The sequence below is a fragment of the Podarcis bocagei genome, assembly GCF_964188305.1.
Source record: "Podarcis bocagei genome assembly, chromosome: 9".
Taxonomy (NCBI): domain Eukaryota; kingdom Metazoa; phylum Chordata; class Lepidosauria; order Squamata; family Lacertidae; genus Podarcis; species Podarcis bocagei.
The window spans coordinates 68423863-68444507 of record NC_138134.1 but is presented as its reverse complement, the minus strand read 5'-3'; the positions used below and the strand labels follow the sequence as shown (position 1 = coordinate 68444507).

Genomic DNA, 20645 nt, shown 5'->3' with positions numbered 1-20645 from the left:
CAACTTGAATAAAATATTGAGGAGGCCCAGGTAAATCCTGCCCTGAATAATCAACCGCAAGACAAGGTGCATGCATGTGGGGTGTGAAACACAAGAGCAGTCAAGTACAACATTCCTAGAGTGAACATGTTTACACATGGGGAGGAATGTTTGTCCAGCCAGCAGGTAAACTTCCTGTTTCCTTCTGGGCTGGGACAGACTTCCTCTGCATGTGACTAGAGATGGCCGTGGCCTCACCTGTGCAGATAATGACAAAAGCACAGGGCAGACAGCCATCTCTCTCTCTATGGCTCTTTCATCAGAGAAGCAACATCTGCTTAGCCAAAGATGCTCTCTTGGCCTCCAGCCAAGAGAGGACCGAGGGACTGTCTCCTTACGAGATAGTTTCCAGGTGTATGTTACTTTTTGCCTTCTGGGATCCAATTGTGAACAGAATGTGAGTAAACACTTTTATACTTTTATAGAAGACTGTGTCGTGTCTTATCTTTTATGAGGGAATGAGGGGGGAATACCAGAACAGTTCGAAGCTACCAGCATGAGTTTGACCAAACTGCGGGAGGCAGTGGGAGACAGGAGTGCCTGGCGTGCTCTGTTCCATGGGGTCACGAAGAGTCAGACACGACTAAACGACTAAAAAACAACAACAACTGGAGACCACAGGAGGGGAGAGGGCTTGTGTGGTCAGATCTTGCTTGAGGCATCTGGGTGACCACTGTGAGAACAGGATGCTGGACCAGATAGGACTTGGTTATGGTCCAGCAGGCCCTTCTTATGTTCTTATGTCAGCCTCTCCTCCCTCAACCCACCTGGCTGTCTGTACTGCTGAGTGCTCATTTGGCCTTCTTTCACCCCAGCCTCCTTTCCTGCTATTCCCTACACTGCACACCTCAACCCCCTGTCATGGCTGCACAGGAGCTCTCCATGGTCCTGCCTCCATAACCTTACTGGTGCTTTTCAATCTCCATGTGCTTCAAGGTCAACTCTGAGACGGCTGTTCCAACAGAGGCTTATGACCAATTCAAGGCCAACCCTACCATTAGGCAGAGGGAAGAAGCTGCTTCAGGTAGCAGACTCAGGAATGGTGTGAGGTGTTGGAGGACAGAACTGTGTGTGCCATGCAGCCTGCCCTGTGCCCCTTAAGCTAGCCTGCTGCCAATGACATTGCCCCATTGCCAATGTTGGAGTAAGATTCAAATGCCCACCCAGTCAGCTTCTGAAGCTAGCACTGAGGGTAGCCCCACACATAGTACATTGCAGCAATCTAACTAGGAGGTTACAAGAGCATGAAACACCAGACTGTTTCTGTCCAGAAGCTGCCACAGCTGATGAACTAGAAATAGCTGGTAAAAAGAACCCCATGGGACTCTAGCAGCAATGCTGGAACCCCAAGCAGTGAGCCTGTTCTCTGATGGGAAGTGCAACCTGATCCAGAATAGGTTGAAGACCATCTCTCTGGGATCAACAACCAACTACCCACATCATCTCCACCTGGTTTGGCTTCATCATCAGTTTATTGGCCCTCATCTGAACTGGCCCACTACTGAACCAAGACACCAGTTCAGACTTCCACAGCCTCACCTGATGCAGAAGGCACAGAAGGAAAGAATCTGATGGTGATAAACTCCAAATCCCCAGATGACTGGATAAGTCATCTAACATCCTGTTTCCTTCAGCAACCAAATGTGTGCCTCTGAGAAGCTCACAAGTGGGATATGAAGTCCACACTCCACCTGAGCCTGAGATATACTGCCCTTGCACATGGAGGTTCTGTTACACACCATGCCTAATAACCAAGTTTGTCTAATACTTTAAAACTTCACTTAAGCCAGTAGCCAACACCACAACTCCTAACAGTGAATTCCGTGATGTGAGTTAGTTATGTGACTGGTGAATAAGCACTTCCTTGCATCAGCCCCAAATCTCAGAACAATTCAATATAATTGGCTGGTCCCAAGTTTCTAGTGGTCATCTATCCCATTTTTATCCCACCCTTCTTGCAAGGAGATCAGGGCAATATGCATTGTTTTCCTTTCCTCCCTCCCTCCCCCCCATCCTCAGAACAACCCTCTGAGGTAGGTCTGGCTGAGACAGAGCTCCTGATTGGCTCACCCAGTCAGCAGCCTGGCTGATGGAAGATTTGAACACAGAACTCCACGTTTGTCCTCTGACATTCCACCCAGTATAGGATACTTTTTCTCTGGTACATGGTGATATAGATCTATGTCCCCACCAAAAAATCTGGTTTCTTGTCGTTCATTGATTTCAATAAGAGGGAGTCAGCTTGATCTGCAGCTTTGCTTAAAAGGCAAGACTCACTTAAGCGTGTCTATTACCGACCTGTTGCTACTTTTAACCGCCTGCTTAATCCTCCCGTTGAAAGTCACGTAGGGTTTGCCAGTGCTAAACTTTGACTGAATCACTCACCTGTAGAAATGAAACGATTAGCCTCTCGAGGCAGCCAGAGAAAAAAATGTGTCTTTTTCTGCCCACTTCTGAGACTAAACACAATGGATAGAAATAGTCTCAGCAGTACAGTGGCGCTTAGGGATTTGGGGTGCCAACGCTCTCCAAAGCAGTTGCGTCTAAAATCTGGGCGGATGTAATTGCTATGGAGAAGCTCCCGCATCGCTCTCCTCCAGCAAGATTTACCTGTGCGTAATATTTATTTTCCTGACTTTTCTCACAGTCACAACAACCCTCCGAGGGATCTTAGGCTAAGGGAGAGTGACTGTGCTAATGTTATCCAGTGAACTGGGTGAGTGGGGATTTGTACCTGGGTAACTACGCACCATGTGAATTCATTGGGTGCGAGTAACAAATCTCGCATCATTAAACATACCAGGAAAATAAAGGCAGGAGTTATTTGGAGTGTGTGTGTGTGTGTGTGTGTGTGTGTGTAAACAGACATGCTTTGCTTAAAAGGCAAGACTCACTTAAGACTCACCTTTCTCTTAACAAAATTAAAAGACAATGGGTTTTGTGCATTTAATGAGATAAATGCTGCTGATAGCATATTATGGGGTCCTTAATCCTAATGCAGGGAGGGAATCGCATTTATAGGGAAATATGAGTGGTTTTTGAAATCCTTCCAGAATTCCCTGAGTGCAGACTGAATTAAAACAGCAGTACTGTAGTATTTTACAGCCCAACCGTAACCATGTCTACTCTGAAGTAAGTCCTACTGAATTCAACGAGGCTTACTCCCAAGTAACTGGGGTTAGGAATGTATGTTTTAATGCTGTAAATCGCTTTGATATTTTTTTTAACAAGTAGCATTTAGGCACATTCCTCCAGGAAGTTATCTAGTTCTCTTCCCCACCCTCAATGAGGCTTGCGCAAGAGAACTTCCACGAGGCTTGTCCCTTTGCTGACTTGCAGGGAATACACCAAGACTTCCGATGGAAGAAAAGGGAAAGTGAAGCGGCGGGTGCAGGAATCACCTGAGAACTTCGTGATCCCCCACCCCACCCCAGAAAGTCACCGCCCCTTTTAAGGATGCGTGCGTAAAGCAGAACTGTTTGTTGCCAAGGATCCTGGCGAGGTCCTGGCCTTCACCCATCACCCCTGCTCAAAGGTCACCCTCCATCTGTGCTGCAGCAGGCCCGCTTGGCCAACCCAATGCCTTCCAGATGTTTTAGACTACACCTCCCGCGTCAACGTCAGGGAAGGGACGCGCCAATGGCAGCCCCGCCAGCCAGTTTGCGGGTCGCCTGTATAGAGACTAGCTGCTTGGGGAAGTCTCCTCCGGCTTTCATCCATTCTGCTGCTGCACAACTCGAATCTAGATTCCAGAATCTCTTCTTCCCATCACCTCTCCCTCTTTCGTCATCTCAGTCTAACGCCAGAGATTCCAGCCTGCCCCTGTTGAGATGGAGGTCTCTGCTGGTGGAGGGAGTCCGTCCTTTCCGCCCCATCTTTCTTTCCACCGGGAAAGTCTCGCTCGCCTTGAAGGGGGAGGTCTGAAGGAAAGCTCTGTGACAGAGCAACTGCTTTCCATGCGGAAGATCTCACGTTCAACCCCCCAGAATCTCCAACTGTGGGGACGCAACTCCTGTCTACACCCCTGCAGAGCTACTACTAGTCCATTAGACAATTCTGGACTAGCTGGACCAATGGTCTGACTCAGTATAACATGCCCAACCAACATTATTGCAGCATATAATACACTCATACAGTTGTGGGTCCTATTGTTGGTTGTACGGGCCATATAGGGACCCACGTTGCACACTGTAGTGCCTCGCTATAGGGCAGCTTCCTGTGGTGCTAGGAGAGAGAGACGGTCTCATGCTCAACAGATGAAGCTTCTCCCAGCATATCTGACCATCAGAAGAGCCTGTTGGATCAGGCCGGTGCCGGATTTACGTATAAACTAAGCAAGCTATAGCGTAGGGCGCCACTCTCTTGCCCCCCCCCCCAATTTCACTATTAATATACTTCTTCTTAATTGTATTTCAGTTCCACAATTACTTTGATAAAATACATATTTTGTTATGTGCAAATGGCTCTAGATACCTATGAGGTCCATAAATGACCATATAGCATATATTCAACACACAAAAACAGGGACAATTTGTTGTTGACAAAGGACAGATGGACATATAAAGGGCCCCATTACCTTCAGTAGCTTAGGGCCTCATCAAACCTAAATCCGGCTCTGGATCAGGCCAATAATGGTCCACCATCCAGCTCTCAAAGTAGCAAACCCTCAGGCAAGACCGGAGCACCAGAGCACTTCTGGCTTCCTGTGGTTTCCAGCAACTGGCGTTCAGAAGCATTCTTGCCTCCAACGGTGGAGACACAGAGCATAGCCCTTGTGGCCATTCATAGCCTTCTCCCACATGGATTTGCCTTGCTTTGATAAAGCGGCTAAATCTTGCCTGCCAGCAGGCTGCCAAGGTGCCCAGAAGAAATAGTGACTGTTCAAGTCGACATGCCCAGCGCTGTCTCACAGAGAGGACTCCAGCGTCTTAGATTCCTCTTACATGGAAATTCCGCAAGGCGTGGAACTGATAAAGGAAGCGCCTCGCCCAAGAGGACTTCAGAGGCTCAGAACCTCTGTAAGCTGCAATACTGTGCATGCTAACCCAGGAGAAAGCCCCATTGATTCAAAGGGATTTACTCCTGAGTAGTAACTACGTCTACTCAGAAGTATGTCCTGTTGAGTTCAATGGCGTTTACTGAGGGGTGTGTGTGTGTGTGTGTGTGTGTGTGTGTGTGTGTTAGGATTGGAGCCTCAGTTAAGTTCCATCCTTCCTTGGGAATAATTCCTACTGAACGCGGTGGGACTTACTCCCGAGGAAACATGCCTAGGTTCGATCTATAGCTTTCCGTTCAGCTCCATGCGTGTTTTCAAAGAGTCGGACTCCTCGTAGCCTAATAAGGCGAGTGCTGAGCGGCTGGTCAACTTTATTTCGGACAGAGACGTTTTGCAAAGTTTTGCGAAGACACCTTGGAGGATGCGGGGAGATGCCCTTGGCCCGGAAGGAGCCGCAGAGGCCTTGAAGAGGACCGCCACGTTCTTTAGACGTCCTGGGGGTCCTCCATGCTTTGACAGGGAAAAGCTAAATATTGTAAACTGTAAGTATTGTAATGAAAGGGGGGGGTTGAATATAAAGTATGCAATTAAACCCCGAAGGTAGTGTCGATTCGCGGTGGAATCCCAAGGGTCCCTAAAAAGATAAGAGAGCTAATTTTAGAAAGAGGAGTGGATAAAGTATTCAGGGGACCTTAACCAGTGCAAAGAAGGGAAACATCAGCAAATAAAATGAAACCAACTTTAAAATGCTGTGTATATTCAAAATGGGAGTGATTAGTTATAATCATTTAATGAATTTAAGGGAGGGGGTTATGTAGTATTAATTGTAGTATTAAATGTGCTGCTCCATCTGGTTCCATTGTTGCCACGAGCTTCAGCTAGACTTGCAGAGAGAGCCAGTGCGTGTCTGCTCAGAAGTAAATCCCAGTGGACACAATGGTGCAGACGTCTCACGTTAACCTAAACACATTTGCTTGGAAGCGAGTTCCATCACTGGGACGCAGGAAGCTGTTTTATGCCGAGTCAGTCCACTGACCCTCCTGGATTAGTATTGTCTACACGGGCTGGCAGTGGCTCTCCGGAGTTTCAGACAGGAGAAACTCCCAGTCCTGCCTGGGGAGGCCGGGGATTGAACCTGGGACGTTCTGCGCCTGTAGGCGGATGCTCTAGCACCGACCTTCCCGGTGGATTTGAATGGAAATCAATTTCAAGTCATTGGCCCCGGTTTAGAGAAAGTTAATTACCCATAAGGTTCCAGTCCTGTGCACATTTGCAGTACTTGGAAATAAACCCTTTTGAATACAATACGGGGCTCAGGTGTATAGGATGGGTCAGTGCGTCTGGCTGTTTACCAGAAGGTTGGTGGTTGGAGCCCACCGCGGGCACGTTTCTTGGATTGCAGGGGGTTGGACTAGATGACCCTATGGACCCCTTCCAACTCTACAATTCTATGAATTCAGCAGTCATAACTTTCAGTGGACCCAGCTTTCTCAGGGCCGGAGTTGAAGGACTCCAGGGCCAGAATCTGCAAGGGGACATGCAATGTTTGCATGCTTTATAACATGGCGAGGGTTGCAGAAGCAATGGACGCGTTGCAGAAGCGACCGTGCAATGGGAAAGCAATAGACGGCGCAGGTCAGGTGAGTAGTAGAGAACATGCTGCGAGCGCCGGAGGCCTCCAGTTCCACAGCTGGCACCTCCAGTTAAAAAGGACAACTGGGAAAAGACTCAGGCCGCTCCAGATATCTGCTGACAGTCAGAACAGAGACCCAAAACAGACCAGAGATAGAGCTTTTGGTGTGAAGGGGCTTCATGAGTCAAGAGGCCCCATGAGAACATGCTTAGAGGACCACACAGAGAAGAAACATGTGCGCCCCTCAATTCATGACAGCTCCCGCCCATTTGAGTCCCGTTTTCGTAGTAGACCAACCCTTCTTTCCCAGGAGTAATTCTATCGTATAGAGAGAGATTTGTGGGTGATGATAGCAGACAGTACAAACTCTCTGTGTGTGATTCAAACAGAATATATTTGCTCGTGTTAAACAGCATTGCTTTCTATATTTTCTCAGTTAATGCAAATCAAGAGCAAAGCCTCTGCTCCTTGCTTCGCTTCCCTTTCCCTTGGAAATCGCAATAACGCTGCAATCCCGTAAGTTCGAGGGTGAGCCGCCTCCTCGAACTTATTTGGGATCAAGCGGATTTGAGAATGAGGCTGTGCAGCGCGAAAGGCAGATTCCACCGAGAAAGTCTCCTGCGCAAATGTTTACAGGGAGTTTTAAGAGAGAAGGGCATTTAAAAAATCAAAAGAATTTTCACTGAACACCTATGGAGAAATGAATGGTTGCAATAGGCCATTTCTACCAGGAAGGAGTCCTCAGAAGTCCATAGAAATGAATCCGGAGTTTCCCAAGAGCAGGGCAGGGCAGAGCTCTTGGGTGACTCCTATTCATTTACATGGATCCTGGCCAAAGTCAGCCTCCTCTTAGATCCCCCCAATTCCAACGGAGCGGTTTACGCACCTCCAGTGACCTCATTCATTTCTCTCCCATTGTCCTCAATGGGGTTCCTCTCTGCCTGGGATCGCGCCCTCTCCCCCCTCCTTTTCCTTTGGCGCGCTTATTTTTACGCACACCCTACAAACAGGGCTCCGCAGGACCTGCTTTTGAGGTGTGGGGCTCTGAGCGAGGGAGCCAAAGCGCGGAGGCGAGCGGAGGGCGAGGGCTGAAGAGAGAGGGGGAAGACCTCTCCAAAATGTGCTCGGAGTGAGTAAGCGGGTGGGGGGGGGGGAGAGAGAAGAAAGCAGGCGAGGCTGGCGGCGAGAGGAGCAGCCGCTGGCGGAGCCCAGGAAAGAGTTAAAAGGGAAGGGAGGTGGGGCTGTCACGCGTCATTGGGCAGATTATGTGCAGCAAACAAAAACGGTGTGTCTGGGTGCCAGTCAGTCACTGCATCGGGTCCATCTGCACAAGTCTCTCTGCCTGCCTCCCTCTCCCTTCCTCCTCCTTCTCCTCCGAGCTCTTTTTTTTTTTTTTTTTTTTTTTGCACCAAGCCCACCAGAGACAGGGAGCGCTCCCAGCATCTTCTTCCCCACTGCCATGGAAAATATACACTGATACAATAGATCTGGGTGCTTCCCCCTTTCCCCCTCACCCCACTTCTCCAAAAAAAAAAAAAAAAAAAAGAACAAGGGGATCTCTCAACTCGTCATTTTTTCCTCTTTTTTGCCACTTTGTGCTGGGGATTATCAATTTTTGGTTTTGTTTTTTCGCTTTTGCTTTTCAATCCCCTTCCTCCTTCTGTCTTTAGGATTATAATCCTGACCTTATTCCTGGTAAGTAAAGATGCATGCGTCCTATTACAGCGCGGGGGAAAAATTGTTTTGGGGTTATTTCTTCCCTCTCTTTCCCGATCGTCCGTCCGCCGACAAAAAAACCAAACCCACCCCTTCTCTCTCTTCCCCTTCCTCCTTTCGGTTTTATTTCATGGCACCAAAAGGGGGGAAAAGGTGGTGGATGAAAGGAAGATGCCACGCCAGGCGGATCAATACAAAGGGTAGAGTTATAGGATGTGTTTGGGTTATTATTTTGGTGGACAAGGCAGGCGGGCAATGACTAGAAGTCGCGGTTGCGTGTGTCCTTTTTTTGTTTTGTTTTAGCAAACATCCCTTCCTTTCCCCCCGCAACCCACCCAAAAAAGAAAGAAAGATCGGAGCGCAGAGAGAGGCAGAAACAGAGGGGATGAATTTGGTGGCTGCAGATACGGTCCTTTTTGAGGTTGTGAGTTCGTAGATTTCAGAGAGACAGAATGGGTTGATTCCAGTTTCTTTCTTTCTTTCTTTCTTTCTTTCTTTCTTTCTTTCTTTCTTTCTTTCTTTCTTTCTTTCCTTGAGTTGCGTCCACCGGCTTCTTTTCCCCTCCAGGATGGCTCTCTCGTATTGTTAGACCGAATTGCATTTTAATGACCGTGTCCCCGCTGCTGCGCGTTGTAACGCGACGACCTCCAGCACAATTATTTAAAAAGGGATGCTGTAGAAAAAAGGGAAGCGTGTGTGTGTGTGTGTGTGCGTGTAGGATACATATAATTATTCACACACACACATACACACATACTGGCGTGAGGGGGTGCAGATTATCTCAGCTAAATGAAAAGCAGGCGAAAATAAATACACAAGTCTATTCCGCAGAGAGATTTGTTTCTTCTCTCAGTGCTTGATTTTTGGTTTTAAACTGGGGCGGGGTGGGAGGACGCCACCCAGAAACTATGACCTTTCAGCCGGGTAATTAATGGATGAACTTGGCACCAGCCGAGGGAAACTTCCCCCACACCCCGATCGCCTTCGGAAGACTGTAAATGTGGGGTAGAGGAGCGGGTAGTAACAGTTACATTGGAGCCCAGAAAGGATGGAGTATATTATTATTATTATTATTATTATTATTATTATTATTATTATTATTATTATTATTATTATTATTTAAAAATCCAGTTGATTTGCCTGTTTGATCACAAATAACGAGAGGGCAACAAGCAAGCCACCATAATGATATTGTTATGCAATCACCCATTTTCGGTAAATTATGGGGAATCTGCTGTTTCCTGCTTCCTCCGCCACTCCGAGCCAGTTTGCAAAGCAGTCGGGAGAACAGTGCCTTGTTACACTGCTCATGAAGGGAAGAATCAAAGACTTGATCCCTGTAAAATAAAAAAGTAAATTAAAGGTTTCGCGTGCAGTCCGAGTTGTGTGGAGGGGGGAGTTTTCTTTTAAGCACTGGGCCATCCCCGCTCGCCTTCCTAATAATGCACATAAGCCCCCTGTGAATGGGGCGACCCCATTCTCCGCCTGGTGGCCACGATCCGGGGGAGGGGGTAGTCTCCTGCGCACGCCCCACCGAAGTGAACGCCACCTCTCAGTCCTTGCCGCCGCGGGCCTCGCGCAGGAGAGCTTCCAGTGTAGTGCTCCCTGGAACGGCTTCTTTAAAACGGATCTATTTCCTACTATCCAAGTTTCCTTTTACCCCCGGGCAGATTTGGGGACAGCCCTACATTATTCATTTCCTATCCAATATCTTTTTCTTAAAAAAAGACAAGAAACTTATTTTATTTTTAAGGTTAAATTGGAAGCGGTTGTCGTTGCTATTCGCATTGGCCACAAATGCGTCCCCGCTTACCAGTTCCCAAGCCCGGCTGGCGTCGGGCTTGGACGCGTCCCCGTGTACAACAAGGGAGCTGGGATTCGCCCGCCTCCCATAAATAAGCGTGCCGAGGTAAGAAATAATTACCTCTGCTCGCTGCTTTTAATTAAAGTCTCCGAGGGAAAGTGCGGGATTATGGTAATGAGCAGACATACGTTCCCTCTTGTAGACTCCGGCGAAAGGTTAGCTGACATCAAATCAGCGACACTGACAAGGCACTCCAAATCCATTTGCCACGCCGGCCCGTCACCAGCCTCGCGCGGGGCGGGGAAAGGGAGCCCGGACCTTCCCAGGGACTGCTAGGGCGAAGGAGGCCCAAACGGACCTCTGCACTATTCTGGGACGCGAGCTTTCGAGGCGGGCGGAGGGGGGGGGGACGCGGGGACGAGGCCCTCCTGCTGCGAAGTTCCAAGAAATGCGTGCTGAATCAAAAGGAAGGGAGCTGAGAAGCGTCCGGGGAGTTTTGCCGCTGACTTTCAGTGGCGAAAGGCCGGGTGTGGATTTTATCTACATGACACAGGGCTGAAAGAGCTGCGTTAGATAGCGAGCCTGCGCTTCTATCTGTCTGTCTTTGCCTGTGCTTCATTCTGTCTCGATAAGACATCTCCATTCAGTCGCTAGGATCCCTCGCGTTTTGGTTTTCCCCTTTCCTTCTTTACTTTGCATCACCTAACCATTTCCTTCGCGTGAAGTGATATACCGACCCTGTTTTACTTCACCTTTCAGCCGACGCTTCTTTTGAAAGACGGGAACGTTACTTTCAAGTGACAGAGTTTAGTATAGGGCATCAAATAAGTTATCTTTGGGATTATTGTTATTAATGCTGCTGCTTTGACATTGTTTATCCGGTCAAAGTTATGCTCTTTTAAGTCCTGCTGATTTGAGTGAGACTTAAAAGAGAGAAGCTGATTTGAGTGAGAGAAGCATCACCCATTACTAGGAAAAAGTAAATCTTATTCTGTCCAGCGAGGCTTCCTTCCGAGTAAGCTTGCACAGGATCGCAGGTTTAAGCATACGATTAAATGAAATACATAGGACTTCAGAAGACATATCTGGGTGAATTACGTGTTGTTGTTGTTGTTGTTGTTCATACGATGCAATTCAATATGAAGTTCCTAACTGCTCCTTCCTTCCAAACGAGAGTGTTATTGTGTATGCGCGTCTAGATCTTTTGTCTCTTGGACATATTAGCTTAGGACAGACTTCCTTCCAGATAGTACCATCCTTCGGGAATGTCCCTCGGAGCCACCGAGGGCGCCCCTACCAGTTGACTGAGCTCTTTATCCTTCCTTCTTTCCTCCCTTCCTTCCTATCACCCCGTTTCCAGTGATGGAGGACAGCGGGATGCACAGAGGGATATGGGATGGAGACGCCAAAGCGGTCCAGCAGTGTCTGACGGACATTTTCACCAGCGTTTACACCACTTGTGACATCCCGGAAAACGCCATCTTCGGCCCTTGCGTGCTCAGCCATACCTCGCTCTACGACAGCATCGCTTTCGTCGCGCTCAAGTCCACCGACAAGAGGACCGTGCCCTATATATTCAGGGTAAGGGGGTGGTGAGGGGAGGATTGCTCTCTTGCCGACGCGAAAAGCACCGAGATCCACCAGCCCGCTAACCTTGGCTTTAAGGCAGCAGCTAGTCCTCCAGTCCTGAACATTATCTCCAAGTCAGGAGAATTGATAGGATCGCGAATCAGCATCCCTTTATAATCCTAATGCACATTAATTCGGAAGTAAATCAAATTGCATCTAAGGGAGGTGGGGTTTATTCTGAACATCCCAATCCTACATTTCTTATGTGGAAGTTTAATCGAAACGAACGAGTTACTTCTGAGCTACTGTGCTTAAGGACACCGGGGTCAAGGTGGCTTAAAACTGATGCGAAGCCAAACCGATACGCTTTGCTTCGAATAAAATCTTTAGGATCTAGGCTGCCAATCAGCTTAATCCAAGGATTGTGTCTTCATTGGGCTGCGGATCGAGAACTGTATGCTTTTCTCCCGCTTAGGGACACAGAAGCGATTTTAAAAAAATAAAAAAAATTAAAACATTTTAGCAAATGCCCGGGTGTGAATTTGAAATATTGTAAGGAATGGAGGATTCGGAGTGAACATTTCACCTGTTTAAACAGGACGTTTCCTTCCAACCCAAAACACCTTTCAGCTCTTGCGAGGGGGGTGGGGTGGGGAGAATAAGGGAGGGGAAAGACAGGGTCGAATCCTGCTGGCGTTTGCTCCGTGCGCCACCTGCCATGGAATAGTTCAAAGGAAAGGATCCGTAGGATTATTAAATCCCGAGGGACTTTGGTCTCCCTGTCAGCTGCTCCTTCATGCGCGCACCCAATTCATCGGGAAAATTAGGTGAAGACCAGTCGCATCCAGCCTCTAAATTAATCCAAAGTGCCTGGATTTCATTCAAGCCTATTTTAGGCTGCGACCTTAGACGGGGGGTTCCTTCTTAGTGCGCTTCATGAAGAAATAAATGGGGACCAGAAGTGCAAATGGTATTGACTTCGTGATTATAGAGAGTTCCCATTCATTTCAGGGACGATTTCTGAGTGATCTGTTTAGGGTGTGCGTATGCGTGTGAACTGGACAAATGTCCGAGCTGTGCTTGGTAATTGGTCTGAATACAGTGCGCGTTTCTCCTCATAATCGCTTTACCCCTAATGCCCAGACTTAAGCTCATTCAACAACTTTTGGTTTTTTTAAAAGAGTCTAGACTAGGAGGAACTGATTCGCATCCGCATCTGCACTGCTATGCCAATGATGATTTAGCAGGCGTTGAGGGGAGCCGCCCCGTTTTAAATCAATATACTTGTTAATGAGTCGAGATGGTTTGAAAGCGATCCTTCTGAAAACCTGTCTTTCAGGCTGGGGGGGGGGGGGCTTCACCGCAGCGCGTTTAGGAGCGCAGAGAGGGCTTTGCTTTCGCCTGCGAAATGCAGTTAAATGCAGTATAATTTTCATCTTATTAGCTCGATTTATTCACCACCACCCCACCTCAACCGCTCTCAGGGCACATCCGCCTCCTGAGCCCACGAAATAGGTCTAATAATGAACCAAATTTGTCACATTACTTTTTTTCCCCGTGCCTAGACGTCACGTAGTTTACCTGAGATTTTTATGCATAGGGACGTCGCCAGTGTGCTCAGGATTGCAGCCTAAGACTTAAACTCAGAGGGTCGTGCGCAGGTTTGGGCCGAAGCAGAACTCCCGTTCGTTGAAAAGCGGCAGGATTGGACCTTTTGGTTTTTAAGTCCATCACTCTGGAAAAGCTGGGGCTGCTGATCCAAGCGCTTTCTTCATGGGGGGAGTCTGGATTTGAGGAGGCTGGTGGGCGGAGAGTGTGCTGTTTTAATCGCGTCGCCGTTCCTCCCTTCCAGGTAGACACCTCGGCAGCCAACGGCTCCTCGGAAGGCTTAATGTGGCTGCGGCTGGTCCAGTCTGCCAGAGACAAAGAGGAGCAAAACCTCGAAGCCTACATAAAAAATGGACAATTGTTTTACCGCTCCCTCCGACGGATTGCCAAAGACGAGGAATTATTGGTTTGGTACGGGAAGGAGCTGACGGAGTTACTGCTGCTGAGCACCGCCAGGACGCACAGCAAAATGAATGGTAGGTAAAGGCTTGTTCCTGTGGGGTCTGTCGGGGGACGGGGAACGAGGGACGGGGGTTAATGGTTCTAGGTTTGCCTAGAACAGAGGACAGGGAGAAACCCCAAAACCAGCCACAAAATGGGGCCGAGCCAACTTAGCAGGGGCAAATAAAGGTTAGTTCCTTGCACTCTACCGCGTCCAACTTTGCACCATTTGGAAACACCAGATTAGCTGGAAGACTGCTAATACCCTTAAATTCCCACAGCATTAAAAAGGATAAAGGGAACTAGGGAGGGGGGCAACCCCCCCCCAAAGCTTCCTAAAACTTTGGGTGCTGAAAGGTTTTAGCAATATTATCCACAACACTCTGAAGAGAGAAAGGGAAACCTGATGTTTCTTTCCCTTCTGCTGTTCATTATAGTTACACTGGTCTCTCCTTCCCTGTCTCCTTGGAAATGCAGTTTGTAAGCTCCTCGGGACAGGGCCTTCCTGTTGGTTGGACATTCCAAACACACTGTCTGAGAGGAAGTCCCATTTAGCACAGTGGAACTGAGTAGACAGTGGCTTCAATATTCTTTCATGTGCCACTGTGCCTTGATACTGCTGGATTAACAACAGCCAGTTAGGGGGAAAAGTTGATCCTGGTGAAGGACTAGCTGCCTGCATGTTGCTGGAAATCTTGCAATGCTGGAGCAGGCAAGCCTTGATGTGTCCTGCAAGACAGTACATACCTCCTTCTCTAAGGAAGCCGACTCAGGAGCCCTTAACACAGATGGGTTGTGTTGGAAGCCCTGTGGCTTGAGGTATTTGATTTTGAGCATGTCCTGTATAAATACGAAAACATCTGTAGACCTCGGAAATTCCTGCAAAAAATGTAGGTCAAAAGGATGAAGCCATCTCTCTATTAATTAATAGTAATAATAGTCCAGGTCTATTCCTGTTTGTTGGGTGGAACTAATGCCCCAAATAGGAATGCTCACCATCTCACGAACTCATTCAATCTACATTCCTACTCAGATGGACACTTGTGTTACTCAACTGATCTCTTGATGGATTGAGATAAGTAATAAACGAGGCTGTTGGGGTTTTGGCACTGTAGAACTTAAAAGAGGTTCTATTAGTCAGCCAATGCTAGTCCTTGCACTGTTCTTAAAAACAACTCCTAAAGACTGGTTGGTCTCCTAAATTGCCTTAATTTAGTGCGACGCAGCAGTTGGCTTGGCAATAGAAAACAGTGTCCACTCCCTGCAAGAGAAAGCCACAACCTTGCAGGGTGGGGCTTTGTGAGAGTAAAACAGGCTCTGAGCTCCTTGAAGTTCAAGGCAGCTTGCATTTCCACATATGGAAGTAGCTGTGTGCCAATGATTTTTATTTTGACCATGGGCATTTTGTAGACTTCAAGGTCTATAAAATCCTTCGCAAGAGATTATCATGGCAAATGTTGTAGAGTCTTAAACATAACTCAGAAGACCCTCTGAGTCTGTTTCCACAGATGCTAGGTTTTCTGTGGATGCAAAAAGTTTCCTGCAAGGCACTGCTATCTCTGAGAGGTTATAATTCTAGGTGGATCCTAAAGGTGTGTGGATCCTAAACGGAGGTTTTAGATCAGTCGCTTGGTGGGGTCGCCCTTAGGTACAAGTGAGCGTTGCGCGCTATCTCCCTGCAAGGGATTATTTGGCGAGTGGACTTGCTGGAGCAGATGACTAACGGACTCTTTTCCTGTACGTCTGTGTTGCTTCCTCCGTCGCTCCAGAGTCGCCCCCTTATACTTGCATCGAGTGCAGCCAGCGCTTCCAGTTCGAGTTCCCGTATGTGGCGCACCTGCGCTTTCGCTGCCCCAAGCGACTGCACGGCGCAGACAGCAGCCCGGCCGACGACTCCAGCACTAAGGACAGCAACACCAAGGAGCAGGAGGGCGCCCTGGGGCCGGGAGCCACCAAGTTCCACGGCAAGCCCACCGGGGGCGCCACGCCTCAGCACCCGCCGCCCCAGCACCATCGCCACCACTACCACGGCGCTCAGGACAGCAACGGCAACGCGGGCGTGACCAAGCCTTCCACGGACTTCCACAACTTGGCGCGCGAGCTGGAGAACTCGCGGCACAACAGCAGCTCCCCCAGCAGCCGGGAGCAGCTGGAGGGCAACCCGGACGCCAGCCAGAGCCACGGCAGCAGAGCCAAGAGGAAATACCCGGCCGGGGAGCAGCTGGCGGAGGAGAGAGGAGCGGCGGCGGCGGCAGCGGCTAGGGGGCGCTTGGAGAGGCCGGTGCCTTCTTCGCCGAAGGAGGAGCTCGTGTGCACCCCGCAGCAGCAATACCGGCCGGCGGGGAGCTATTTCGGCCTGGAGGAGAGCAGCCGTCTGTTCGGCCCGCCCAGCCCGGAGACTGGAGAAGCCAAGCGGAGCGCCTTCGTGGAAGTGAAGAAGGCCTCCCGAGGGCTGGAAGCAGGCGACGAGGAGAAAGAGCGAGGCTCCCCGGGCAGCGCGCAAGCGGGCGGCGCGGCGGACAAGGCGCCCGGGCACCTGCTGGGCGCGCGCTCCGGAGGCAGCGCCTTCTCCACAGTGCCCTCCTCGCAGCCTTCCAGCGTGGGCAGCCCCGAGGAGAGGAAGAGCGCGTTCTCGCAGCCCGCGAGATCCACTTTCTCCACTTCGTCGGCCTCTTCGTCGGCCCACGTTACGCAGCTGGTGCTGGGCCAGAAGCTGAGCGCGCTGGTGGAAGCCGGCTGTCACGCGGGCGCGGAGGGAGGCGCGCGCCTTTACGCGCCGGACCCGCTGGCGGTCAAGCTGCAGGGCGCGCCCGGGGAACTGAACGGCGGCGGCGGAGTAGGCGGAGCAGGAGGGGCAGCCGGGGCTGGAGGAGCAGGAGGAGTTGGGGGCACCGCGGGAGGGGGCGGGCTGCCCAAGCAAAGCCCCTTCCTCTACGCCACCACCTTTTGGCCCAAGAGCTCGGCGGCGGCCGTGGCGGCGGCAGCGGCGGCAGCGGGTCCCCTCCAGCTGCAGCTGCCCTCGGCCCTCACGCTGCTGCCGCCGTCCTTCACTTCGCTGTGCCTGCCGGCGCAGAACTGGTGCGCCAAGTGCAACGCCTCCTTCCGCATGACCTCCGACTTAGTTTACCACATGCGCTCCCACCACAAAAAGGAGTACGCGCTCGAGCCGCTGGTCAAGAGGCGGCGCGAGGAGAAGCTCAAGTGCCCCATATGCAACGAGTCCTTCCGGGAGCGCCACCACCTCTCCAGGCACATGACTTCGCACAACTGAAGCTGACCTGACTCTGCGCGCCGAAACCCCAAGCGCAGCGCAACTTTCAGGGCCTCCTGCCCAACCCACTGCCACCCCTCTTCCTCCTCCTCCAAGGAATTCTGGGAATTGTAGGTTCTGGGAAATCTCTCTCTCTGGTGGAGAGTTTCCCGGACAAACGTTCAACTTCCCAGAATTCTTTTGGGTATGCTGTGAAGGCGAAACCGGTCTCAAGCTGGTCTGCATTTGCAGTGTCCAGGTTTCCAAAGAGAGGGGGAGCGCAATACGGCATATCCATGTGCACACACACCTATAGGCCTGCATCCCTGGGGTGAGAGACACACTCACGGGCACTTAAAATGTAAAGTAGCATCGCAGCATCAGCAAGGAGAGGAGCAGGGTGATGGAGGCTACGGATCAGGCATCCCAGAATAGTTCTGGAGTAGCCTCCTTGATTCCCACCAGGGCTTCAAGGAAGGCTTTAAAAGGCCCTTAAAATGGAAGTAACTGCAGAGTCTTTGATTTTTTACATGATACCTCCAGAATATTCCACAAAGCATTTCATTCTGGCATAGCTTCATCAACTTCTGATGAATTCACATTCACAACTTGCATAGTCCTACGTCATGCCACTTTTTCTGATTTATTTGTTTTTTTGGAGCAGTCACAAGATTTCAGATATTATTGTCGTCATCATTACTGCTACTACTATTGCTGTTTTGAGTGACTGGGTTGTAACCAGAGGCAATAAACCATTTTCACTGGAATAGCTCTGACTCCAAGTTAAGCTGTTGTGGGATGGGTCTTAAGCATGCCAGAGCCCTAAAATAATCTAATTAATTTTGGAATGAGACCTTCAAACCTAGGGGGATTTAGGACTACATGTGTGCAATCCTATGGAAGTCCCACTGAACTCTGGGAGCCCTTCTTAAACATGCATAGGATGTGACTGTAAAGTAGAATGGTTTTAGAGCAGGGACAGAACACCTTGGGCCTGTTGCCTGAATGCAGCCCCCTAGGCCTCTCTCTGGCCCTCAGGCCATGCAACCGAGGCCACGCCCTTCTCTGCAAACCACACCCCTCACTTGCCCTGCTGTGAATGTTCCTTGAGAACTTTTGCCTGGCTGGGATATGCCATTGAATGGTGATGGTGCTTCTTGTCCACTTACATGGAGAGAGATGTGATGTAGCTTAGCATACAAAGGTGAGCTGCTGTATCTGTTGCTCTGCTCACTATTGCTTCTGGTCCCACACACTTTTGCCTCTCCCCACTCTGGCAATATGGCGTGCCAAAAGCTGGAAGCCTGCCGTGCCAGGATGTGGCTTTAAGGAGGAAAAGGGTTTCCCAACCCTGAGTTGAGAGTGAGCCACGTGGCTGCTGTGTTCTTTGAAGGCATTCTTAGATAAGAACCGGCAGCACTATGAGCATCTCAACCCTCTCTTGGAGCTGACGGAAATGGAAATGTAATGGAAGATGTAAGCCAAGCTGGACGGGACATGGGTGGCACTGTGGTCTAAACCACAAAGCCTAGGGCTTGCCGATCAGAAGGTCGGCGGTTCGAATCCCCGCGATGGGGTGAGCTCCCGTTGCTCGGTCCCTGCTCCTGCCAACCTAGCAGTTTGAAAGCACATCAAAGTACAAGTAGATAAATAGGTACCGCTCCAACGGGAAGGTAAACGGCATTTCTGTGCAGTGCTCTGGTTCACCAGACATGGCTTAGTCATGCTGGCCACATGACCCGGAAGCTGTACGCCGGCTCCCTTGGCCAGTAAAGTGAGATGAGCGCTGCAACCCCAGAGTCATCCGCGACTGGACTTAACGGTCAGGGGTTCCTTTACCTTTAAGCCAAACTGAGGCATGCATGGCACCTCACCTTCTCCAGTACAAAACTGGGCATGAATTTTATCACCATATTGACTGGTGTTATGTGTGCCTGCTTCTGTTCTGATAGGTGTGAAGGTGAACAACGTGCCAACTGGTCCTCCTAAACAAATAGTTTAGGAGCGGATGATGAAAACAATGGGATATTTCATACAATACAGGTAGAAACGAGAACAGGTTGCAGACCCAGCCAAGAAAATCTGAAGCAAAGAGTCACCTAAGAACCCTTCATTTATTTATCCTTTTTTAAAGGATAGAATAGCTGCAGAACCTTGGAAGGTTTTTTCCACTCCAAAAAGAAAGGGAGGGCACTCTTGCTAAATCTGAAATAAAATAAAATGGGGAGGAACAGGACGTCGCCTTGATCTCCTTGGAGGAAGGGCAGGATATAATAAATTAAATAAAAGCACTTTCTCATTAGTAATCCCATGGCCATTCCAACAGCTGGAGCATTGCACCACAGCAGCACCAGAAGTTGAACAGTCACAGCTTCTTCTTCTTTTGGCTTATATTTTTTTTGGCCTCCTGTTGCCCTGCACATTTTCATGGTCTCTGCATTACTGCTATTTTATTGGAGTCCCTTGCAAATTTAAGCCTGAAATCTTGTACATGCTTACTCAGAAGAAAGTCCCATTTGGATGAACTGGGCTTGCCTCAGAGTACACACCTTGGCTTGCTTGTGCATTTAGGGTTATTACGGTCACTCTGTCTCTGCATATAGAGAGCCTTTCTGCTTCTCTTGGGCACCGAGGCCAAACACAAATGAAGCAAAACACCCCAAATCACTGTTGAAAATCTTATGCCTGTGCATAATATGTTTACCTTGCATAATTTTTTTTATTAAAAAAATAAAAGGTGGTGGGTGGGTTTCTTTGTTTTTTTCCTCCTTTCGTTTCAAATGCACGCATTTTCACTTTCCAAAAAAAGTAAATAACTTTTAATAGTACATTTTTAAAATGTCATATATTGCAACATATTGATGCATTTGTCATACGTTTCTACTTAAATTATTAAGCACTTATGGTTTAGCTGTAATAATAACTATATGTAAGGGTAAAAATTTTATTTTAGATATAAAGCAAAATTTAAAAAAAAAATACTGAAAGAGGATGCAAAGCTTTTCTTCTTTATTTGATGACAGTCTCTCTCTCTCTTTCTCCCTCTCTCTCTCTGCAAAAATAATAGTAATAAAATCCATACTTGAATTCGTTTTATGTTTCCAATGGGAAGAGTGCATGTTCCACATTAAAAAGGTTATGGACTTTGATGCAGAATGTCATCAATTCTGTAAATACGGGATTTCCTTTTAATACAAAGTGTAATTTTGTGCCAGTGAAATGAAGTCTGAATAACTAGTTAGGTGTTTCTTTTCTCTCCTTTTCTTGAACAACAACCACAACAACAACAACAAAGATTTATTAAACTTTATAGTTTATCTGGGTATGTTGGATGCTTTGACAATAAATGACTTTATTTTCTTCAAAAGCACTTGGATGTGATGAAGGACTTTTTAAGAAAAGGTGGGGGGAGTGGGGAGGGTCGAATGCTACAATTTCTTTGCAAAGCAGAGGTTGTGAAGAAATATAACTTCAAGTTCAGAATACCAAACAGTCAGGCAGAAGTGGAAATCGCGGTGTGGAGTTTTTCTTTCTTTCCCAAATTCTTGAAGGAAATCTGATCTATAAAGTGGAAGGAGAAGCCCATTTC

General features: G+C 48.8%; 1 protein-coding gene across 1 annotated transcript; it reads left to right on the top strand.

Moving 5' to 3' along the window:
• Positions 1 to 7980: 7980 nt before the first annotated feature.
• On the top strand, positions 7981 to 20426 carry PRDM8 (PR/SET domain 8). The gene is made up of 4 exons (XM_081207089.1): positions 7981 to 8363; positions 11549 to 11769; positions 13610 to 13841; positions 15576 to 20426. The coding sequence occupies exons 2-4, from the start codon at positions 11551 to 11553 to the stop codon at positions 17075 to 17077; spliced, it is 1953 nt and encodes a 650-aa protein (XP_081063215.1). The 5' UTR covers positions 7981 to 8363; positions 11549 to 11550; the 3' UTR covers positions 17078 to 20426.
• Positions 20427 to 20645: the final 219 nt, after the last annotated feature.